Source organism: Schistocerca piceifrons, chromosome 3 (genome assembly GCF_021461385.2).
Source record: "Schistocerca piceifrons isolate TAMUIC-IGC-003096 chromosome 3, iqSchPice1.1, whole genome shotgun sequence".
Classification (NCBI taxonomy): domain Eukaryota; kingdom Metazoa; phylum Arthropoda; class Insecta; order Orthoptera; family Acrididae; genus Schistocerca; species Schistocerca piceifrons.
The window spans coordinates 904,708,597-904,733,668 of NC_060140.1; the positions used below are offsets into that span (position 1 = coordinate 904,708,597).

At 40.9% G+C, this 25,072-nt stretch overlaps 1 protein-coding gene across 2 annotated transcripts in view; it reads left to right on the plus strand.

Annotated features, from left to right (window-relative positions):
- The window catches only part of LOC124788106 (histone-lysine N-methyltransferase E(z)), a 92,839-nt gene that overhangs the window by 19,198 nt on the left and 48,569 nt on the right, over window positions 1–25,072 (plus strand). For both annotated transcript variants that reach the window (XM_047255224.1, XM_047255225.1), the window contains exons 5-6: window positions 3,258–3,523; window positions 7,110–7,273. In XM_047255224.1, the coding sequence (XP_047111180.1) occupies window positions 3,258–3,523; window positions 7,110–7,273 (430 nt within the window). The remainder of the gene's footprint in view (window positions 1–3,257; window positions 3,524–7,109; window positions 7,274–25,072) is intronic.

Sequence of the window (25,072 nt, forward strand, 5' to 3'; positions counted from 1 at the left end):
CTTTGTCAACTGCTGCCTCCCTTTGTGCCCATCAACTCGTGTAATTGAAATCTAGTTCCTGTACTGTCATCAGTACTGCCTGAAAACTGTAAAACCATAGAACTATCACAGCACTGAGATTTTGCCATAGAAGTGCAAACAAAATCACATTATGTAATTGGTCATGATAGTGAAGGGAGTATATTGTAAGAGATTGTAAAAAGGGAGCATTTTTTAAGATGTGAATAAATTCTTTTTACTGCATATTAGTCACTTGTACCATGTAATAGCCGGATCCTATTAAACTCTGCAAGACATAAGAGGATTGTAGAAGAGAATAGTTTAGCCTTTTTGGTATTAAGGCACTTCTGACTGGCAAACAATAGCCTACTACTACTCACATAAACTAAAACTGATGACTGTGGGCAGTGGGAATATTGCATAGTATGAGTTTCCAATTGCTTTTCGTATGTCATCGTGAGATATTATGGCATCTCATTAGTGATACCTTGTACACTCTTTGGCTGAGTAGGGAGTGATTCTCAATTTTGTTTTGACCTTTCGTCTTGGAAAGAATTCTTTTTAGTTTTTGGTTTAAAGCACTCTGTGTGTGTGTGTGTGTGTGTGTGAGAGAGAGAGAGAGAGAGAGAGAGAGAGAGAGAGAGAGAGAGAGAGAGTGAGTGAGTGAGTGAGTGAAGGCCCTTTTGAGACCTTCAGCATACTGGTTAAGGGAGTTCTCATCACTGCAGATATGCAGATATACCATCCATGGCTGGGAGGCTATGTGGGAGGGAAGACATCCGTCAAAATGCAGATCTGGTTAGTGGTTGGTGAGTTTGGCATATTGAGTTGAAGAGGACTAGGTGAATTGGATCGGAGAGGAGGTGTTGAGGTTGTGGGGGAATGAGGATAGTGTGTCTTGGCCCTGATTCTTATCATGAAGGTATCATCTGTGAACCTGAACCAGACAGAGGTTGGGGTGGCTAGAATGGTATCCTCTAGGTAGCCCATAAAAAGCTTGGCAAACAGTGGCACCATGTGGGTGCTCATGGCTGTGTGTTGAATTTGGTTATATAATTTCCTCTCAAAGAAGAAGGTGTTGTATGTGAGGATATAATTGGTAATTTGGGAGAGGTAGTATTTGGCAGCGACAAGGCCGTGTGCATGACAGAAGATGGTGTATGGGGTGGTGGCATCAACAGTGAGATTAGGGATTTGGTAGGTAAAGTGATAGGTACAGCAGAGAGTTGCAGAAGGAAGTGGTTAGTATCTTTGATGTGAGAGGCTAGGTTTCAGGCAATTGGTTGGAGATGTTGCTCAACAAGAGCTGAAATTCTTTAAATAGGAGCACAATAACCAGCTGCAATGGGGCATCTGGGATTGTTGGGGTTGTTAATTTTTGGAAGCATGTAGGAGGGTTGCGGGGTGTCATCGAGGTGAGGACGGACATGGACTTGAGCGAGAAGTTATGGAATAGGCCTATTGATTTCAGTAGGGATTAGAGGTTATGTTGGACTTCTGGGATGGTATCTCTGTGGTAGAGCTTGTAGATAGAGGACCCAGACAGTTGGCAGATGCTTTCCATCAGGTAGTCTCTGCGATTCATCACAGCAGGATTGGAACCTTTGCCTGCAGGGAGGATGATAAGGTCAGGGACTGTTTTAAGGTTGTATGTGGCTGAAAGCTTAGTGGTCATAGGAAGGGACCTAGGGAAGGATGGTGAGGCCACGTTGGATGTAAGGAATTTTTAAATGGTGGCTAGGGGATGGTTAGGTGGGAATGGGGTTTGGTTGTGGTTGGATGGTGGTATAAAGTGGGGTTAAGTTGGCCTTGGTTGGAGGGACTGGTGGCAAAAAAGTGTTTCCACTTTGGGGTCAGGAAAAGGAGAGTAGGCCTTTGACAAGTCCAAAATAGTTAATCTTGAGTCTGGAGCTGAACGTGAGGCCTTTGGATAGGTTTCAAACTTCTGTGGGATTGAAGTTTTTGGTGAAAAGGTTAACAACAGTGTTTTGGTTTCTGGATTGTGCAGAATGTTGGGAGGGAGCTTTGGAAGATGTTTAAATTGAATAGATCACTTAGGCAGGGTCTGTTCTCTGTGAAGTGTTACCAAGAGAGTCCACTGTGGTTAGGATAGATGTTGATGAATAGTGGTTCCCCAAGGCAGGAGTGCATGGAGGTGCTGTCTGGAATACTCTTCCAAGTGTTGGTGGGCAAGATTTTTAATTTAGGAGATGAGCTGTTTAGTAGGATTACACAGAAGCATTATTTTGCAGAGGAAACAGAGGTGGTGTTAGGTGCCTGTGCCATGGAGATGTGTTTCTGCAGTACCAGGTTTGTGAGATATAGGGGTTGGTGGAATTTAAAAAGGTGAAGACCATTGTGAAAGAAGTCATGGGAACCAGAAAATGGAATATTTATGGTTAGGCCATTCAGAGGGACACCATGGCCAACCAGAATTTGGGAAACAGGATGTGGTACTTGGATTTAGCTAGAGAAAGGGATACTTTTCTGAACTGACATAGATAGAGGGAGCGTGGGCCCTTTTGGCTTGAGATGGTGATAGGAAAAATGAGAAATGCATGAATGAAAGCCTTAGGTGGTTGTAAAGGGAACTGGAGGACAATTTGGCGAATGAAAAGGACTAAAGAAATTGTACTGAGGCTATTAGGATATTTGATCATGCATAAGTTTTTGTTACGAATGGGAAACAAAAAGTAAACACAAATGGGAAAGAAAAAGTAAAGACATAAAATTCTGACGGGAGCTATGTGTGAGGAATGGTGAGTGGTTTTCCCAAACTATACAGGTCAGAGTTATCCTTACAACACATCCTTTGATCCCGTAACCCTCCTGGCCTCAGTTTCTGTTACACCACTGTCCCCACGCACTCCACCTGACAATTTCTCTTCCCTCCATCCTATCATCCCCTCTCGATTCACATTTTGATCTCACTTCATCATGCACCTCTCTCCTATGGCTCTCGCACCTGCACCTCACATGCATAGCCGATGCCAACTGCCACAACTCCCTCCCACATTCCTAGCCACCCCCGTCCACCTGCCAAACTATGTACTAGCTCAAGAAAAAAATTAGTTTGGAAGCTGAGTAAATGGGATGTCTGAGTCTTTTGACCATGGTGCCATGTTAAACAGCAAAATAAAGCAAACAGAAATTAGGGAAAAATGGAGAGGAATGTATGATTAGTCTTTTTCAGAATTATTTGTTTGTGTTTTCTTAATATATCTAGTATGATTGTTAGCATTGTCCCCATTTTCCAGGATGAAGCTGCTGGTGATAAACACGCAGAGAAAGAAACAAAGGACAAAGGCAGCCGTGCTTCGGTGAATGGCGGAAGTGCTCACAATAATAGCAGTGGGAACAACAACCGTCATAGTAGTGGATTCAACTCGTCAAATAGCAATGGCACGGGTCCAGAGCGACGCTCTGCAGATAAGCAACCAAAGGCATTCCCAGCAATGGTTATCTTCCAGGCTATTTCTGCCATGTTTCCTGATAAAGGGCAGCCAGATGAACTCAGGGAAAAGTGAGTGACATTGGACCAAATTTAAGTAAGAATGACTTACTTTTTAAGAAAGAAAACAGAAAAATTTCAGTGGAGCATCAGTGAGAAAAACCTGTAACACAGTGACATGTATACTCAGGGGAGACTGACAGTTGGCAGGCTGCTGGCCCCTATCACTTGACTCTCTGAAACATTAATCACAAAGTGATTTTAATTGAAGCATAGGTCACAACAGTATGTTAGTGCTGTCACCATGTTATCATGTTATCATATCTGAATGGTAGATAATGGATGTGCAATGCATCAAACAGTGAGCACTAGGTAACACCATGAACAGTGCCACACACTCAGTTGACACAATGTTACCAACACAAAATAGAGCTTGAAAGACGCATAATTGTGGGCCTTTGTGTGGTCAGCTTGTCAAATTGGGCCTTTACGTGTGACGATTGCACAATCTATCATCTCTCATCAGACCTAGTACCATCTTTCAATGCATACTCTCACATCGTACATGTGTCTACGAACATCATGCATGATATTGAGGCTTCTATTCCATCGTTCCATAATGTATTTCCTTGATGTAGGTTGTGTGTGGCCTCCTTATCTCTCCCTCTTTTTCCACCCTTCCTTCCCACATCTGACCATCCTCTTCCAACCAGCCCCTCATTAAAGAAAGAATATGAAGGTATCAAAAGATAGGAGTGCTGTTAACTGTTTTAATGTTATTGTCGTCAACAGTACTGAGAAGTACCTCTAGAAGTTTAGCACTATCCAGTTCATATTTCTGCTTGTGACTTTTAACATACTTTCGAAACAGAATTTTCACTTTTCTTTGCTGATATTCAATCTCTCACACATCACTCACTCCATTTCTTTGTTTGATAGGCTTGCTTCAGCAGTCTGCGGTGTGCTTAAAGATAACTGATGCAAAGAAAAAAAAAGTCCACCAGCAGAAAAATTCTTATACACTACTGGCCATTAAAATTGCTACACCAAGAAGAAATGCAGATGATAAACGGGTATTCATTGGACAAATATATTATGCTAGAACTGACATGTGATTACATCTTCACGCAAATTGGGTGCATAGATCCTGAGACATCAGTACCCAGAACAACCACCTGTGGCCGTAACAACGGCCTTGGTACACCTGGGCATTGAGTCAAACAGAGCTTGGATGACGTGTACAGGTACAGCTGCCCATGCAGTTTCAACACGATACCCCAGTTCATCAAGAGTAGTGACTGGTGTATTGTGACTAGCCAGTTGCTTGGCCACCATTGACCAGATGTTTTCAGTTGGTGAGAGATCTGGGGAATGTGCTGGCCAGGGCAGCAGTCGAAATTTCCTGTATCCAGAAAGGCCCATACAGGATCTGCAACATGCCGTCGTGCATTCTCCTGCTGAAATGTAGGGTTTCGCAGGGACCGAATGAAGGGTAGAGCCACGGGTCGTAACACATCTGAAATGTAACATCCACTGTTCAAATTGCCGTCAATGCGAACAAGAGGTGCCCGAGACTTGTAACCAATGGCACCCTGTACCATTACGCCGGGTGATACGCCAGTATGGCGATGACGAATACACGCTTCCAATGTGTGTTCACCGCAATGTCACCAAACACGGATGCGACTATCATGATGCTGTAAACAGAACCTGGATTCATCTGAAAAAATGACATTTTGTCATTCATGCAGCCAGGTTCATCGTTGAGTACACCATTGCAGGCGCTCCTGTCTGTGATGCAGCGTCAAGGCTAACCGCAGCCATGGTCTCCGAGCTGATAGTCCATGCTGCTGCAAATGTTGTCGAACTGTTCGTGCAGATGGTTGTTGTCTTGCAAACGTCCCCATCTGTTGACTCGGGGATCGAAACGTGGCTGCACGATCCATTACAGCCATGCGGATAAGATGCCTGTCATCTCGACTGCTAGTGATGCGAGGCCATTGGGATCCAACACAGTGTTCCGTATTACCCTCCTGAACCCACCGATTCCATATGCTGCTAACAGTCATTGGATTTTGACCAACGCGAGCAGAAATGTCGTGATACGATAAACTGCAATCGCAATAGGCTATAATCCGACCTTTATCTAAGTCGGAAATGTGATGGTACGCATTTCTCCTCCTTACACGAGGCATCACAACAATGTTTCACCAAGCAACGCTGGTCAACTGCTGTTTGTGTATGAGAAATCGATTGGGAACTTTCCTCATGTCAGCACATTGTAGGTGTCGCCACCGGTGCTAACCTCGTGTGAATACTCTGAAAAGCTAATCATTTGCATATCACAGCATCTTCTTCCTGTCGGTTAAATTTCGCATCTGTAGCACGTCATCTTCATGGTGTTTAATGGCCAGTAGTGTATAAAAACATCATTTGCATATTATACATATTGTTTGGATACTTACGTAAATTGCCAAATGTGGTAATCTTTGGCAGATACAAGGTGTGATCAAAAAGTAATGGGAATTTTTTTTAAATTTCGCTGGCAGTATACTGCCAATTTAAAAAAAGAAAAGAAAAGAAAAATGTTGGTACATGTGTTCCTGGTGTTATGTATGCATTGTCAGCTGTTTTTAATGTTTAATTTATTGTTGACAGCCAATAAGATTAAACGTGTTTTTGAGTGCTTGGCGAATTTTTACTTTCAAAAAAGATGGGTCAAAAATTTGTATTAAATTTTGCTTGGAAAATGAAATGAAGTGCAGCACTGCATTCAAAATGTTGATTGTGGCTCCAGGCAAATCTACTGTGAGTAAGACAAGAGTTTACAAGAGGTACAAACATTTCAGAGAGGGTCGAGAAGACATTGAAAATGACAACCACCTTGGATGCCCTAGCACATCAGTTACTGACGACAATGTGGAAGAAGGCAGAAAATGTTTCTAGAAAACTGCTGTATCACCATAAAAACAGAATCGCAGAAGGAGCTGAGCACCATAACAAAAAGTGAGTTCCAGAAATGCTTCCAAGATGAGAGAGGTGCTGGCACAAATGTATGCTATCTGGAGGGTGGAGGTTGGGGGTGGTTACTTTGAAGGGAACAAAGTTGATGTTGAATAAATAAAAATTCTTGAAGAACAATAAAAATTCCCGTTACTCTTTGATCACACCTTGTTTCTCTGCCTGATAATAATTTTCAAACAATGGAAAATCCACATAGGAATATCAACAATGTAGAGGAAGATAGATTGTGACTTACCTTAAAGAAGACACATTAAGTTACAGATAGGCCCAATTGAATGGCACTTACAAAAAAGTTTCGGCCACAACCTTTCAACGGCAAAAGAGAAACAGAAACACACCGTTCATACACACAAGCAGGCACATCTCACACACATGATAGCCAACTCAGCAGATCAGGCCAGAATGTTCTGTGTTTCTCTTTTGCTGATTAAGACTCTAGCAAAATCTTTGTAAAAGTGTCTTTTAATTGTGCCTGTCTGCAACTTAACATTTCTTCCTTACAATAAGTAGTGATCTATCTTTCCCTACATTACTAACAACAAATTTCAGTATGTAGTTTTTTATTAGTTTCTGGACTTGATATTGGTCATTATGCAGTGTTTTGTAGTTAACTGTGGTTATATGATGCTTCCAGGTACATTGAACTCACGGAACGACTTGATCCAAATGCCCTTCCTCCAGAGTGCACTCCAAATATTGATGGACCAAATGCAGAGTCTGTACCACGTGAACAGACAATGCACTCATTTCACACGCTGTTTTGTCGTCGCTGCTTCAAATATGATTGTTTCCTCCATCGTGAGTACAAAATTCTGTGTGATGACTCGGTTTCCGCGGGATTGCGTATGAGCGTGTGTGGAAGCTACTGCCCCATGCTGGAACTGCAAACTTTCTTTCATGAATCAACTTGAACTGAACATCTGATGAGTTCAGCGTTCTCAAACTGTTCAAAATTGAAATTGTTCGAACTGTTTGGAAATGGAAACTCATCACAGATGGGATAGTTTTGAATCCTTCACCAGCTGATGACATAACACAGTGCACACTTCAAATAAAACTTCCTTGTCTGTTTTTCCAGTTTAAATGTATAGAGAATGTTAAATGGCATCATGCTGTTGATCTTGGAGAGAATTCGTGCTAGCTTGTTAGTACACCAAAAAATTTCTTTCTGGTTTCAAATATAGTTTGGGAACATAGAGATGTTTGTGTTCGAGTTTGGTTCTCGTTATTAAATTATTGTATAGTTTGTACGGTGTTAAGCCTTTCTAGTTCCATAACATGACAATTGATAACATGATTATTGTGATCGCCGATAAAGTTTTAAATATTACTTTATAAAACAATTGCCAACAAAGTAAAATCTCAGGTGGTTTGAAATTTTAATTCTACATGTAAAGAGTGAGATGGGAGGAGCAGTGATCACAGGCTAGATATATTTTGTACCGGTTTACATATTTTATCAGAAGAGCTGAATTTGCAGCTCTTCCAATGGGTTTTTTTCCACACACACTTCTAGCATGCGTAGTTCCTGGTGGAAACTGAGAACTTGGTGGTGGAAAAATTGCCTACTTTAGGCAGGGTGAGACTGAATTCAGACTTACTTTGTTGATTGAGAGTATTTTGTTTGTATGCAGCATGCAAAGTGGCAGGAAGTCCAGCCACAAGTCGAGGTAAGACTCCTTTTCCTCTTACCTCACTGTTAATAGATTATTCGAGAAGATTTCATCATTGTCTGTGCTCATTATTATTCCTACATAAAGTAGTGTATTATTTACTGAAATGCACACTGCATGTGAGAAGAATCAGTCTAACTATAAAGCAGAATTTCTGCACTTGAAGTAAGGTTTACAGATTTTTCTGACTGGCTTTGAAAGGTGCCTTCTTTTTAGGTGTATACTTGTCTTTCACTGTTCATATGTAGGGAATCTAGGTAGAAATTTCTCAGAAATATCCTTTATTAGTAACAGTAAGCAGTGCGCATTAGTTTTCTTAGATCCTTTTTTAAAGACATAGTTTTAGAAGTGAAAAAACTGGTTGCAATTATTGTCATGATCTTATTTTTTGGAGGTGAAGTTATTCCATTTTTGAAAAGCTGCCTCATACAAGAAGTAGTCGTATCAAAAGCTATAATCAATAATATGACAGCTATAGAAGAAAGTTGTTTCTAGTGTTTGAAGAAATTAGGACAATCGTGGAGTTGAAATACTATCAATGCACATGTTTACTTACAACACATTTCTAAATAACTTTGTATTACTTTAATTTTATTCCCTCTCTGAAACTTGAATGATACTCCAACACTTGGCTTAATTTTATCGTATGATACATTTAGAATTTTGGGAATTGATTCTGTGTAATCTAGCATAATTTGCTTACACTGCAGTCATGATTTGTTTTAACACCACATTACTTCAAGCAAAATGTGTTGTACCGTTTAATGTATAAACTTCTAATTTTTTTGTTCCTAATTTGAAGGAAGGAAAAAAACTTCATTTTAAAAGAAAAGCTGTTCGTATAAGAAAAGGACCCTATTCTGTGATGTGTTGTTAACTTTATAATGTGTTGTTTTATTAAAATTAATTATTTTAATGTGATGAAGGTTTATTTGTTATTGTTGTTTTCTCTTTTGTTTATCTATAAGTGAGGGAATTAAATATAACTGTTTTTCTTGTGACCATGAAACCAACGTTTCACTGCATAAACTTCCAAAATAACTTTTAGTGACATTTTTGAGTAGACCTTTCAGGAACGAATAGGAAAAGGTGTTAAAAGTACCTATCTGTACACTCTTACATCTGATGACTGTCTCACGGTGATGGAAGGAACCTTTTCGTCTCCTCCCTTGTCCAGTTGTACTTTGAACACATATTTTACTGTTTCCAATCAAGTCATTGAGCATGACTTGTTGCCCAAGTTCAACAGATAATATTTATATGCATATGTTTATTAACCTTTCTGGCGAGAAGAGCTAAAATACTTGCCTTGAGTAAGTGCTGTTAGAAACAGATGATCTCAGGCTTTTGAACAGAGATTACATATATTTTTTAAAAAGATTGTGTCACTGTAAGGTTTTACATAGCTCAAAGAATATAGTGTCTTATGCAGGTTGCAGTAAAATGTAGAAATTTAACATGCTTGTGTATGATCCGTAGCTAACTTTTTTCTGTGGTTTATTCTTTTTAATAAACTATCCTGTGCAAGTCTGTTCATCTCTATATAACTGCTGCAGCCTACATCAATTTGAACGTAGTTACTGTAGTCTGGCCTTGACCTTGATCTCCCACTACAATTTTTACTCCACACAATCCCGTAACATCTCAGGGTGTGTCCCATCAATTGAGTCCCTCTTTTAGGCAGGTTGTGCCATAAATTTCTTTTTTCACCAATTTATTTCAGTGTCTTATTAATTTTCCATCTGCTCATTTATTCTTCAGCATTATTCTTTAATACCACGTTTCAAAAGCTTCTAGTCTCTTATTGTCTGTAATGATTATTGCCAACATTTCACTTCTGTGCAAGGCTACATTCCCCACAAAAGCTTTCAGAAAAGATTTCTTGACACTTAAATTTACATTTGATGGTAACTTTATCTTCTTCAGAATTGCTTTTCTTGCTATTGCTCACATGTATGTTATGTCTTTTAGTTGAATTTTCTCATACTGAGAAATTGGAAGGAGTGATCTGTTTTATCTGGTAAAAACCTTTCTAAAGCCAAAGACCACACAAATATTTCTTTATTTACAAACAACCTTTTGACAGACTTTGCTGCCATCTTCATGTCTTCAAAAATTTGTGTTATAAAACATGTTCATTTTGGGTTGGCATGAGGTCAGCTCAAAATGAACACATTTTATAACAAATTCTTGAAGACCTGAAGATGAGATTAGTGTCTGTCAAAACTGGTTGTTCGTAAATAGAGTAAATAAAGAAAATTTATGCAATCTTGGCTTTAGAAAGTTTTTATGTCTTATACTTAAGCCATCACCGGTTATTTTCCTACTCAAATAGCAAAACCCATCCACTGCTTCTAGTGTTTCACTTCCTAATCCAATTTCCTCTGCATCACCTGATTTAATTCACCTACATTCCATTACACAAGTTTAAATTTGTTGATGTTCTTCTTGATAAACTCTTTTCAACTCTGTCCATTCCATTCAACTTCTCTTCCAAGTCATTTGCTATCTCTGACACAATTACAGTGTCACTAGCAAACCTCAGGGTTTTTACTTCTTCTCCCTGATCATTAATTTCCCTTCTAAATTTTTCCTTAGTTTCATTTACTGCTTGTTCAATTTATAGGTTCAATAAAAAGGGGAGTGGGGTATAACCTTGTGCCCCTCCATTTGCAATCACGGTCTTTCTTTCATACTTTTAGAATCCTATAAATGCAGTCTGATTTCTGTGCAAGTTGTGAATAATCTTTTGCTTCCTGTATTTTAACCCTGCTACCTTCAGAATTTAAAAGAATGTTTTCCAGTCAGCATTGTTAAAAGTCATCATAAGATCTACAAATACTATAAACACAGGTCTCTCTCTCTCTCTCTCTCTCTCTCTCTCTCTCTCTCTCTCTCTCTCTCTCTCTCTCTTATGCATGCTATCTCATGTATCTTACTCACCAAGTTGAACGGCTTTGTTGTGGCTGACTCCCAAGGATTTCAGTGATTTTGAGGGAATGTCGTTTACTCTAGGAGCCTTGTTTGGAATTAACTCTTTCAGTGCTCTGTCAATCTCAGTATTGTATTTTCTATCTCATCTTCATGTGCTTCCTCGTCTCCTTCTGTAATACTGTCCACAAGGTTGTTTTCCTTTAGAGACCCTTTATGTATCCATTCCATGAGAGGTCAGAAATGGAGCAATTACAAATGTAATGTCATGGGTTGGATACACTAGAAATCAAGGCACCACTGTTATGTCAGTGATATGTTGGCTTCTTTTCTTCCCACTGTAGTTCCACAAGTATGATTAATTTGAGAACAGTGGTGCTGCAGTTGCTTCCTACACATCAACTTGTTCTCTCTTACAAAAGCATGCTGGAGTGAGGCTGTTAGTGAATAAGGGAACTGAGTGCACACTCATCCTGTTGTAAAGTAGCACTGACAGGGTGAAATGATCAATTGTTGGTATCAGGTGGCCTCTAATAAAGCTGTGTTTTGTGAGACTGTGAAGTGTGTGAGATGAAAATTAAGTGCTACAGTGTATACAATTGCAGATGTATGCCATTAGAAGAAGAGTGATGTCCAGAAACAGTTTGATGCTGTAGACCACACTTCAATCAAAAAAAAAAAATTCTATCTCAAACATGAGGAAACATAATGTGCTCCATCAAACGGAAACTGGGCACAAAGCAATGCACTGCTATGTTCCTGCAAGCAAAGAGCATGCTATTTCTTTATTCTTTAGGTAACGGCAAACTGGGTTTATGGGCGGATAGTAATTTGTGTAGGTTATCCTTTGTTTCTATAAACTTTTTGAGGACTGCTAATAATTAATTTCCGTGTAGAGAATACACTTCATCCTTGTGCCCTGTTTCATTGTATTGTCACCGTAGCCTCTGTGACCTGTCAGAAAGTGTGTGTATGTCAACATAATTGTTATACATCGTCTGAATTGAGAATACATATTAAAATAAATTTGCAGCAGTATGTGAAAAAGTTTTTTATATCTACATACATACAAACATATACACACACATGTATGTACATGCATTCATATAGGTACCCATCCACACATGCACGTGGGCCCACACACACACACACACACACACACACACACACACCTCTACTTGTAAATGTATGTGTAATTAAAAGCTAACTTATAAGTCATTGTATTGGTCTATAACAATCATTGTGCCCAAGTAGCAGCAATACCATGAGTCCTCAGTTATACCTGCAACCTTGTGTACTTGCTCTCCTGTCTATGCTAGTACAGTCCACTTCTATCTAACAACAGATTCAAGTGACAAGTTTTCAGTTACAGAGGCAACAGCGGAGACTTGCTTCTATTTCCTCCAAACGCCTCATTATGTTTCCTGCGTGCTGCATCTATGTTTCCCATAGTCATTCATGCTTCCAGAGCCTTGCATTCCTCATCTAGCCATTCCTGCTCTGCCAGTTTGCACATCCTGTCCTCTTCATTCTTAAGATGTCTTTATTCCTTTTCACCTGCTTCATTTGCTGCATTTTTATATTTACTCATATCATCGTCTCTCTCATGTGTCATCCAAGGATAAGTGTTGGATGTAGTCTTTTTATCTCTGATCATTTGCTGCCTCCACTACTTCATATCTCTAATTTACCTATCTGTTTTCTGTTGTATTCCTTTCCCCCTGTGTCAGCCAATTATTGGCTAATTCTTCTATTGAAACTCTCAACAACCTATGGTTCTTTCAGTTTATCGAGACTCCATCTTAATGTCCTGCATTTCTTCATTTTAATCTGCAGTTAACAACCAATAAATTATACTCAGAATCTGCATGTTTTGTACTTGAAAATCTGGGTTTGGAACCTCTCATACCATTATGTAACATATCTGAAACTTTCTGATGTCTCCAGTTCTGTTTCAAATGTACAGTCATCAGGTATGGTCAATTTCTTGACAGATTGAAATACTCGTTACTGAAACCACTTTATAAAAAAGAGTGAACGAGATAATATAGACAGTTGCTGACCAGTTTCTTCGCTGTCAGTGTTTTCAGAAGTGGAGACAGCAATGTATAGGAGAGTGGTGGCACGTCCCAGTAAACATGGTATGCTATCAGACTCTCAATTTGGCTTTAGGAAGGGAGTATCCCACAGAAAATGCTATTAATTCTTTCGTGTGTAAGGCACGAGCAGGGCTAGACTGTAGATAGATTTAGTAAAAGCACTTATTTTTGTATGGCATAATAAGTTGGAAAATTAAGGGATTAGGGAAAGCATCATCAGGGGTTCACTTCATATCTGGAAAGTAGGAAACAGCATGTTTTCCTTTGGTGTCAACGGAGAGGGAAGAGGTTTAAATCAAATTGGGGTCAAGCAAAGTGGGGGATATCACAGGGTTTTATCTTGAGACTATTCCCTTTTTAGGTGTATTTCAATGATCCGTCACTAAACATGACAGATGACAAAATATTGTTCTCTTGCAGATAACCAAAGTATTATTGCAAAAGATGTGGAATGTAATATAAACGCTATAGCTAAAAGGATAGTCGGTAATATCAGCGCATCACTTTCAGAGAACAGATTAATGCTTAACTGTATCAAAACACAATGTATACAGTTTCTGACACAAAGCTCTTGTAGAAGTGAAATTTTTATTGTCCTAATCTGTTCAGTCAGTCAGTGAAGTCGTCCTTTTTAAGTTCTTAGGACTGAGGGCAGACAGAAGGCTTTCTTGGAAGTATCATGTTCCAAAAAGTGAATGCTCCTTGTTCATTGTAAGACCAATCCCCACTGCATCTGACACTAAAACATAAAGGTTTATCTACTTTGCTTACTTTCACTCTCCTTTATTTTGGGGTAACTCTGTGTGCTCACCAATAATATTCTTAGCCCAGAAATGAGCAGTCAAACTGATCTGCACTGTCAGTTTACAAAATTTATGTAGGCCACTGTACACACGGGATCTTCCTCCCCTGGTGGTACATTAGAGTGTGAGTATATAGTGCAAGAGGACTCACTGTCCTCCCCTTATATTCACTCACAATAATTGGACAGAACAAATTATATGGTATAAGTGTTTATTAGAATAAAGCTTACAACGTGCACAGGCAGCACGCAAACTGTGGCTCCTGGCTTAGCTGGGAGACATACACGCCCGTCCGCTATGGGGTCTCGCGGCTAATCCTGTGTGCACGCACAAAGAACCTGGGAGATCCACTTCCGCATGAAGGTTGCAAGGTTCCCGACAGGGAGTAGACTATACTGGACAGTCTGACCTGCCCATCTTGGAAGCTGCCACTAGATGGCACTGGGAGTAAGTTACAGAGTCCAAACCTCCCACTCTAAAATGAGTTTTCTCATTTTACAAATAACCAAATTTTAACAAACAACAAAATCAAAACAAGGAAAACAACAAAAATGTAACTAGACTCAATATCAATGCACATAAAACAAGAATACACTAACATTTGGGATGCCAATACTACTGTCACACTGCATGTGAAACACGATGGGTACTAACATGTTGGGCACAAAACAATAAAGTGTTAATATCATAATACATAAAACATGAAAATCAGTAGTAACAGCAGTTAGTCCTCAAGAAACATCCACAGCCTCCCAAGCTTATCTTATCAATTAAGAGGTTGTTCCAGTAAATGGCAATTTGGCAGTGGCCGTGTATCATATACCACTACACAGATCTGAGGGAACACTTAATGATTCACTGCTTAGGTAGGGGACACAATTTTACTATGGGCCTCTTAATCTGCCCATTAGCAGTTTTTACCACCACACACACACACACACACACACACACACACACACACACCAGGACCGGGGAACAGCTGGTCAGTGACACCTACCCTCCACACCAAGGGAGGAAAATTATCCTCGTTGACCAGCACATGATCACCGATCTGGGGTTGCCATGCTGCTTCCAATGTCCATTTTCTGCGTTGTTGCAGATCATGTGTATTTTCTGTGTACCACCTCTTCCAAAACGACTGATGCAACTGCTGTACAAGTTGCCATCTATGCAATATGTTGGCGGGGATCTCAAGGACAGAGGGTTCAGGAGTAGCACAAAGGGGCTGTCCAGTTAGGACAGCAGAGGGAGAATCTAGGCCATGATGGGCCAGACCACCACTGAACAAGTGAACTCATAGCAGCTGATTAATACCACATGATAGGTGGTCAGGAGGATTATCCTCTGATTTGACATGTCTCCAGTTGGCAGCTGAACTCAGTTCCTGGATTTGAGAGACTCTGTTGGCAACAAAAATTTCCAATGACCAGGACTACGCTGCAGCCAGTGAAGAACTATTGTGGAGTCTGTCCAAATATGATTGTCGCCACTATCTATGATGTCTAAGGCATTGGCCCCCTTGTGAATGAGTTGAGCAAGAAGCAGAGCACTCATAATTCCAGTCGTGGAAGAGCTGTTGTTTTACAGAGGCAACCCGAGATTTGGCTGCAGCCAATGAGACCAACACACTATTATTGGGAAGAACACATCTGACATATACACACGCACCATATGCCGACTGTGAAGCATCACAAAAACCATGAATTTGTAATTTAACATACTGGGGGCAAGAAATGATCTTCCTGTTAATCAAAATACCATTTAGGGAAGGCAGTTGCACACAAACAGCATTCCATTCATCAGTGAGGTTGGAGGGAAGAATTTCGTTCCAATCATGGCTTAGTTGCCACAAGTGCTGCAAGAACAAATCACATCTTATGACTGCTGGACCTAGAAGCCCCAGTGGGTCATAGATTGATGTTATTGTAGACAGGACATTGCACTTGGTAACCTTTGAGAGCCGATGACTCTTCAGCTGCTCATGGCAGTGGAATGTGTCAGAGTCTGCGTGCCATAATATCCCTAATGTTTTTATGGCTTGTTCACCAGTAAGATGACAAGGTGAAGACGTTTCTCTGTCCTGCACAGGAATTTTTTTCCATGACCTTGTGACTATTGGAACACCATTTTCTCAGTAGAAACCCCCCAGAAGCAAGTAGTTGAGTCAGCTGGGTTTGAAGTTCCTGAGCTTCAGTTTCTGTAGCTGATCCACCTAAGAAGTCGTACACATAAAAGCTAGACATCAACACTTGCGATGCCGTTGGAAACCTGTTTGATTTTCCAAAGCCAACTATTAAATATATCTGGTAGCAAGAAAGGCAGCAGGAGCAGTTCCATAAGTGAGTGGACACAGCCTATACTCTTGTATCTGTTCAGATGGTGATTCCCACCACAGAATTCTCCAGAAGTTCTTATCATCAGGATGGAGAAAGACTTGGTGGTACATTTTTGCTATGTCAGCTGACAGAGCCACATTAAAGGAGCGAAATTTTATAATAATGGAAAATAAATCTGGCTGGATCATGGGACCAACCATCAAGATATGATTGAGAGATACTCCATTAAAATTGGCAACCCATCAAATACTACCCTCAACTTAGTAGTGGAGCTGCATTCTTTGAAGACAGCATGATGTGGAAGGAAACACCTTGGACCAGTAATACCTTGAGAATTAGAGATCTCAGTGTGTCCCAGTGTGACATTTTCATGCATGAATGCAGAATATTCCTTCTGCAGATTCGGTTGCCTTTTAAATCTCCTCTCAAGATGCACCAGTTTTGGAGAGGCTTGTTGTGATTCACCTAAGGGTTAACAGTCAGGTTTCACTGGTAGTCAAGCCACAAATCTCCCTTCTTCATCTCGTGCCATGTTGCGCTGAAACTGAGCATCACATATTTTATCGTGCTTACTCATTGTTTTCGTAGACAGCTCCTCTAACTCCCAAAACCTTTGCAGTTTGGTATCTAAACTGTCACCTCTAACAAAGCACGAGGCCACTGTGTAATGAGGCATTTTGCATGCAGTTGAAGGCACCCTACCAGACAAAATCCAACCAAATTTTGTTTCGACCAGTGAAGGATGACTTGGTTTCACCAGCCTTTCTTTTACAAACAACATCAAAGAAAACCTCAGCACCAAGAATTAAATCTACTGTGGCAGGCTTGTTGAATTCTGGATCAGCGAGCAGAAGATTACATGGGACACTCCAGGACCTTGTGTCTGTCATGCTCACTGGTAGGTCACTGGTGACATGGTCTCCGATAACACAAGTGGTTTTAACATGAAAGTCGTTGAGTTTAGACGACAGTTCAACATTACCGGTGTAAGACACTGAGGCTGCAAAGGCATTGTTTATGCCTTTCACAGGAAACGAATGTTTACTTCGTTTCAGTTTTAATTTCTCTGACATGCCCTTAGATATAAAGGATAGCTGACTCGCACTATCTAGCAGAACTCCGCAAACCTGCTGTCCTTAATGTTGACAACAGCTGTTGCCAACAAAACATTTCCTGTTTGTAGCTTGATAGGCCAAGGAATGGCCTCCTGATTCACTGTTCTGCCCATTCCTTGGTTCAGCAGGCTTGTGGAGCAGTATGTTCTGGCTTCCTTTACAGGTCTTACAAGGAGAAATCTTGCATTTAGTCGAGAAATGACCAGAATGGATGCACAAAAAACAAAGCTTATTTTTTGATACATATGCCCTCCGCTCATCAACATTTAGTGATTGAAACCCCTTGCATTTAGTGATAGTATGAGGTTCACTACAAAAATTACATGGCTCTTCAATTTCAGAATTAGCCAGATGAGCCCTCTTCAGGTCTCGTTTCATTTGAATTATTGGCATTTCCTTGTGGGTCCCTTGAGGTGTTATCCCTGAACCTGATCAACTCGTGGGCCTGACATTTTGTTTCCAGAAAATCTATCAGTTGATTTAATGTGGTGAATGTCAACCCAGGCATCTTTACCTCCCACTCTTGACGATCCATGGGTCACATACTAGACAGAATTTCTTCTGAAAGAATAACTTCATGAAGTGGAACATCAGATTTGAGAGCTTCTAAGGCCTCCAAATGGCTACATACGTGATTAAGTAGTTGCCTGTAATCGCACGCTGCCCTATGGCTGTAGGTAAGGCCAACAAAGCCTTAGCATGTCTGGCAGCAATTATTTTAGTGTTGTTACACCTTTGCGTAATAAGTCCCCAGGCTGTCGATAGGTTCCTGCTGTGGCAGGTATATGTTTCAATAGGTCTCTAGCTTCACCTCGCAAAGACAAATTAAGGTAATGAAGTTTTTGAACATCATAAATTGAAATGTTATTCATAATGAGACTCCCTATATGATGACCACTTAAGGTAGTCACCTTCAAAATTTGTCAGGTTAATAGCGGGTAGTTTCAAAGAACTAACACTGCCTGACGGATTGGAGCCCAAAGGCTGCTGCAAAAGCTGGGTGTACCTCTTCATTGAACCCTTGATAGCGGATTCAGTGAAGTCCCACAAATCTTCGAATTCTGCCCTGTCCTTACTATGACCTGCTGATTCATTTTCAGTTTCCTTCCATGTTTGAGACGACTCAAAATCAGACTGAATCGGAGTCAGTCGACTTAATTTTGATTCCAGCATTTCGATGCTGGCACTGTCTGCAGACTGAACAAAACTCGCTAAGTGCACGAGGGCGGCCTTTGTTACACCTCTCTGCTTGACTAATTTTGTTTTCTCTGAGGGCTCCGTTTTAGGACCGGGAAAATGGTAGCAGGAAGCCAACAGTTGCATTTACCAGGTCGCAGCGGCAATATGAGGCAGTACGAACTGGAACAGCAGCTGCATCACGGACACTGACAGCTGGCGTGGCAGGCATCGCAGTCTCCGTAGGCACAAAATTTCGGCGGGAGCAGGAGGTGACATCACCTGGCGCTGACATGTTTCTGTGCTTCTCGTGTTTGAGTATGAGACACATTAAACGTTCACAAATATGTCCCCGATCACTGTTGTTAAGGCTGTTACCGTCGAAGTCCCGAACAGGTCTTGGGACACTCGAAAGCGATCAACAATGAAACCGATAATGTGCCCAGCTCACACGTAGTTTTTTAGAAGTTCACAAATACCGAAAAATAAATCCACATGAACGTAAATTCCACATGGTCACTGTATCCGGCCCAGAGGACCAAAGAATGTATGCACAGGCTCTTCCTCCAGTGGTGGTACATTGGAATGTGAGTGTATAGTGTGAGAGGACCCACTGTCCTTCCCTTATTTCCACTCACAATAATTGGATGGAACAAATTATATGATATAAGTGTTTATTAGAATAAAGCTTACAATGTGCACAGGCAGCGCTCCAATTGTGGCTCCTGGCTTAGCTGGGAGACATACACGCCCGTCCACTATGGTGTCTCGTGGCTAATCGTACCTGCACGCACAAAAGACCTGGGAGATCCACTTCCACGTGTAGGTTGCAAGGTCTCCTGACAGGGAGCAGACTATGCTGGACAGTCTGACCTGCCCATTTTGGAAGCTGCTACTAGATGACACTTGGAGTAAGTTGCAGAATTCAAACAGCCATTGTTCAAGTGTCTGAATTCTAACTCAGTGTCGCTGTACGTATGTTATATCATGGGATATGTTGACAATATTGACTCTTTCAGAAGAAACTTCAACATTCATTCAGTGAACACAAGATGGAAAAATGATAGAAACTTGGATAGTACTTCCTTAAGCACTGTACAAAAAAGTGTGCGCTGTTCAGCAGATTTCATTCTCAATAGGCTTCCAGCAGAACTGAAAGAATTAAGTGATAACCCCAAGTATTCTAATCAAGTTGAAAGATTTACTTAGTGTACACTCCTGTTCAGAACAGGAGTTCCTCACGGTAGTTGAGAACTTCTCTCTGTAATGTGTTATTTATTCCTATACTTTCTTTTTTCATGTTTAATTAATTGACTGATATTTGGTTATAAATTTTCTGATCAGCATTCTGTTAACTTGGTACTAACTTATTCGACGACTAAGTTGCTTTGGCTTACGTTGTCCCGTAGAAACTGATAAATACATAAACAGAAAAAGTTATGGAATGTGCTAGCAAAATGTTAGTTGAGCACAGCAGTCATTTGCAAATTACAAGAGGAAGTGGAATTCATGTACTTCGGCCAAAGGAGAAGAAAGAAGGTCCACACAATAAATATTCCTTTGCCAATATGTTTAAATGTCTTCTTAGGCAGCAGATTCTGCAATATTATGGATAGTATAAAGAAATACCATCTTTACAAATATCACACAATCACACACCTTTTGTGAAGAAACAAATCAGCAAGAAAACATTCAGGAAAATTGTTCTGTCTGTGAAATTCAGTTAAAGGGGGGGTATGGGGGGGGGGAGGGGGGGGGGTCAGAATAAACTGATCAGCACATGCGAATGAAAGAACATAATTTCAAAAAGGTCATGGGTTTTTATAAAAGAATTAAACATTGAAATTAAAGTAGCCAGTGGCTTATTTACATGAAACATAAATAAATTTTGGCAGAGTGACTGTGCATGATGAGTATTGTCGGAACAAAAGTGAGTGTTAAATTGTTGGGCATGCATGGGATGACATGGATTTTGTTTAGGTCAGCATCTCATATGTCACCCAAAAAGCAAAACTTTATACTGTTATTCAAAAATTGGCAGCAAAATTTTAAAAAATTTGTGGAGTCGCCAATTATTACAGGAATACATCCAAAAAGTGTTGTCACTAGATGATCGCATCACATCACAAAAAACTCTAGTTGGCTAAAAAGTGAAGTACAGTCCTTGATGGCCAGTAATAACTTACATTAAAAGCCAGATCAAGTGAAATTTTGTCTGCCTTTAGTTAAGAAGCACCAACCTTCTCCTGTTTATTGTATAAACAAGCTTCTGCAAGAAAATGGATTTGTTGTCCTCTGACTGCTATAATACTATCCACACATAAACCCCATAAAAAGATTCGGAAGTTCTATAATATGTCAAGCTCCTTGCCCTTGGGAGTGGAGAGTGTGTGTGTGTGTGTGGGGGGGGGGGGGGGGGGTCAGTTGGTGCTTTTGCTGCTGTGACATTAGAAGTTGAAAAAAGGATTAAGTCTCATAAAAAAAAAGTTTTTCACTACGACGACAGGAGAAATGCTTTGATGAACAAGTCAGCTGACTTGTATGAGTTGGCATGGATCGAGGGAAGAGCCATCATTATCATCTGCCATTGTAATGACAGGCGAATAGAGGAGAAAAGCTGAAGATAATGACATAAATGTGGAAGGATACTGCCACAAAAGCTTTGTGAGCAGTTGTGGTAATGTAAATATACTGTACTTTATGTTTCTGTTCAAAATGTTTATTTAATTCAGTGGTGCACATATAGCACAGGCCCACATAGTACCAGTCTCTGCACTGTTGGCTCTGCCTCATGGAGTATTTCCACTTTGGTTCAAGACTGCTGGGGTACCAGGCACGAGAATCCGCTATGGGCATGGGAGAGATTGTGAATCATGCGTGCATATGTGTGTGTGTGTGTGTGTGTGTGTGTGTGTGTGTGTGTGTGTGTGGTGGAGGGGGGGGGGGGGGTCAATCTGGCAACCTGCAAAGTGAACAGTGTCACCTCTTACGGACAGAAATTCACAAAGATGCCAGACGACTGGTCGAGTATCTCTTTATTCTTAGGAAGTTACCTTTTTTGCCATATTGACTCAGGTTTTCTTTGCAGGTGTCTAGCAAGATGGATATTACACAGTAGCTATAAGGCATACCTATCAGTCGCTGCAGAGAAGTAATAGATGATTTCTGTACCTCTGGCAACAACCACATCCACATTGTACAGAGCATTGGCATACACATTGTGATTATGTAGGCTCCTGAATTTGGTTTTCTGTGAACCGATTTCCCACTAATGTTTCTAGCTGGTCATCTAAATGCTCAAATATCAGTTCTTGAAAGGCCTACCACCATTTAAGGCATGTTTGGGTTATTGGGATACTACTTGGTCTCTAAACTGTAGGTTATTTAGATGTTGTTATTTTGTGTTGAGTGAAGGGAAAAAAGTATTCTAGTGACCACAAAGATATTCTTTTCCTTTATTTATTTGAAGAGAGTAACATTTTATCTTTCCGTGAAAAAATGACGTACATAAGTGCCGATATATTTTCTCAATTAGTGGAACAAAACTGATGGGTAACAATTGTATTGTCCTACACAGCTGACTAATTTGTAAACTACTACACCCGCACACCGTTATCCACAATCATTTGTTGGTGATAAAACATTTGCTAACTGTGCATAGTAGTTTGAATGTGTCTTAACAGATTTGGAATTTTGCAAGCTATTGCAAGTCTCCAAGCAACTGGATTACAGTAAATTTCCAGCCATGACCACTTTGCAATTCTTTGTATAAAGTTCATAATCTTGGCAGGTGTAATGCAAGTGTCTTGTGGATAAGAGTTATAAACACCTATTTTTGAGCAACCTTCTCCTCATCCTCCTCCTGCTTTAGAGTTCACTGACATCCATAAATAATCTTGGTTCCTTATTGTTACAAAAATTATGAAATGCAGGCATCCTTGGCAGATCACGATGATAAAGTCTTCTTGAGTTGACAGCCAAGTCAGTGCGTCATTCTGCGGCAACATTTTAGCAAGTTTCTTACTTGCCATCTTCGGGCGGAGTATTGGGTTCACATCTCGTGTGGGTCTTTATAGCCATTGGACCATGGGCTTCTCTACATCCTCGGCACCAGTTAGACCAGACAGACGCGAGTGGAATTGGTGCGACGGCACATGGGGGGGGGGGGGGGGGGGGGAGGCATGCGGCAGGTCCCAGTGTCTCATCTCAGTCGACCTGTTTATTCCATAAGCCGCGACACCATCATGCTTCCATTGGTGCGCTCTCCTTATATTATTGCTAATGTTGTGTCCCATGTGGTGCTAAGTTGGAAGCAGCTATCCCGGTTGACCAGGTTATCATTGACTCGTATCTCCACTGCGTCTTTAATAATAAAGTCCCAGTTCAAATTGAACCATGTGCTCCCTGAGGCTGTGCTCTGCTATCAAGGATTTTTCCGTTTGTCCAAGGTGAACCACTTCTCGTGTGTTGAGAGAGACGTTGTGTAATGCAACACTGTGTCTGTCCGATATATTGTTTTCCACATTCACAGGAAATGCTGTAGACACGCGGTGTTCTTAAACCCAAGTTGTCCTTCATTGATCCCAGAATATTCCTGATTTTTGCTGGACAGAAGATGGTTTTGATTTTGTTCTTCTCCAGTATCCTGGCAATCTGTGCTGGGGTCGACCCTCTTACAGGAGGAATTCCATGCCCTTGTTGTCCTCTTCTTCCTGAAGGTCCTCCTCCTTCTTGCTTGTCCTCCTTCTTCTTGCTTGTCTTGAGAGTGTATCTAATGTACATTTCAGTGTAGCCTTTCTTCTGGAAGGTTTTCTTCAGGTACTGCATCTCAGTAGGTAGACCGTCCTTGTCGTATGTCTTGCGCTCTGCGGACAAAGGTAGTGACCACAGAGTTCCATTCTGCTGGGTCATAGCAGCTGTTGGAGTTGCTGGGTCATAGCAGCTGTTGGAATTGAGGCACAGATCTGTATGTGTCTTCTTTCAGTAGACCAAGTGACCCAGTGTGCAGTCCATTTTCTTCTTTATTAGGATATCATGGAAGGGTAGGCACACATTTTTTTTCTAATTCCATTGTGAACTTGATGTCCACATGTATGTTGTTCAGATGGTAGAGAAATTCTTTTAGGGTGTCGTCGCCGTGCGGTCAGACCACAAAAGTATCGTCCACATATAGAAGACCTTGGGTTTTAGGTGGGCTGTTTCGAATATGATATCCTCAAAGTATTCCATTTGCAGGCTGGCGATACGTGTTGTCAGTGAGGATATGCCCCCACACTGGAAATACGTGGTTGTGAGTGCATGGCGGAATAATTCCACTGTGTCTTTGCTGAAATGATCCTCAAGTAGTTTCAAGTAGTCCTCTGTCAGTAACCTCATAAATAGGAATGTGAAGTCAAAGCTGACCATAATATCATTTTTGTCAAGATGCCATTCCGTGAGTGTCTTAACGAACTCCATGGAATTCTTGATGTGGTGGGGAAATTTATCCATAAGAGGCTCGAGTAGTTGTGCCAGGTGTTTGAATATACCATAGGTAGGACACTTTATTGTGTCTACTACCAGACATAGTGGTGCCTCCCTCTTGAGTGTCTTGGGAGTCCATATAACTGTGGTGGAACTGGAGCTCTGGGGTAAAGCCTTTTTACCAGGTCAGTTCACTGCTGCAGGACAAGGCCTACAAACAATTGGAGGAGGACAGCACAATAGGTCTGACTAGAGAGACCATCGCTCTTCTCAACAACTCGGGTCTGGGCCAGGATCTGGTAAAAAGGCTTTACCCCAGAGCTCTGGTTCCACCACGGTTATACAGGCTCCCCAAGATAAACAAGAGGGAGGTACCACTACGTCCGTTAATAGACACTATAAATTCTCCCACCTATGGTATAGCCAAACACCTGGCACAACTACTGAAGCCTCTCGTGGGCAAATGTCCCCATACATCAAGAATTCCACGGAGCTTGCTAAGACACTCAAGGAGTTGTCTGGACAAAAATTATGTTATGGTCAGCTTTGATGTCACATCCCTCTTCAAAAGGTTACTTACTGCTAGAGGACTCCTTGAAATTACTTGAGAACCATTTCAATGAAGACACAGTGGAATTATTCCACCATTCACTCACAACCATGTATTTCCAGTGTGGGGGTGCAAGTTTTACCAATGGGTGGATGGAGCTGCTATGGGATCCCTACTTGCACCCTGTATTGCTAACCTGCACATGGAATACTTTGAGGGCATAACATCAGAAACAGCCCTCCTTAATCCCAATGTCTTTTATCATTACGTGGACGATACTTTCGTGGTCTTGCCACATGGCAAGGACACCCTGAAGAATTTCTCAACCATCTGAACAGCATACACGAGAACATAAAGTTCACAATGGAATTAGAAAAAAATGGGTGCCTACGCTTCCTCAATATCCTAATAAAGAAGAAAATGGATGGCACACAGGAACATTCGGTCTACC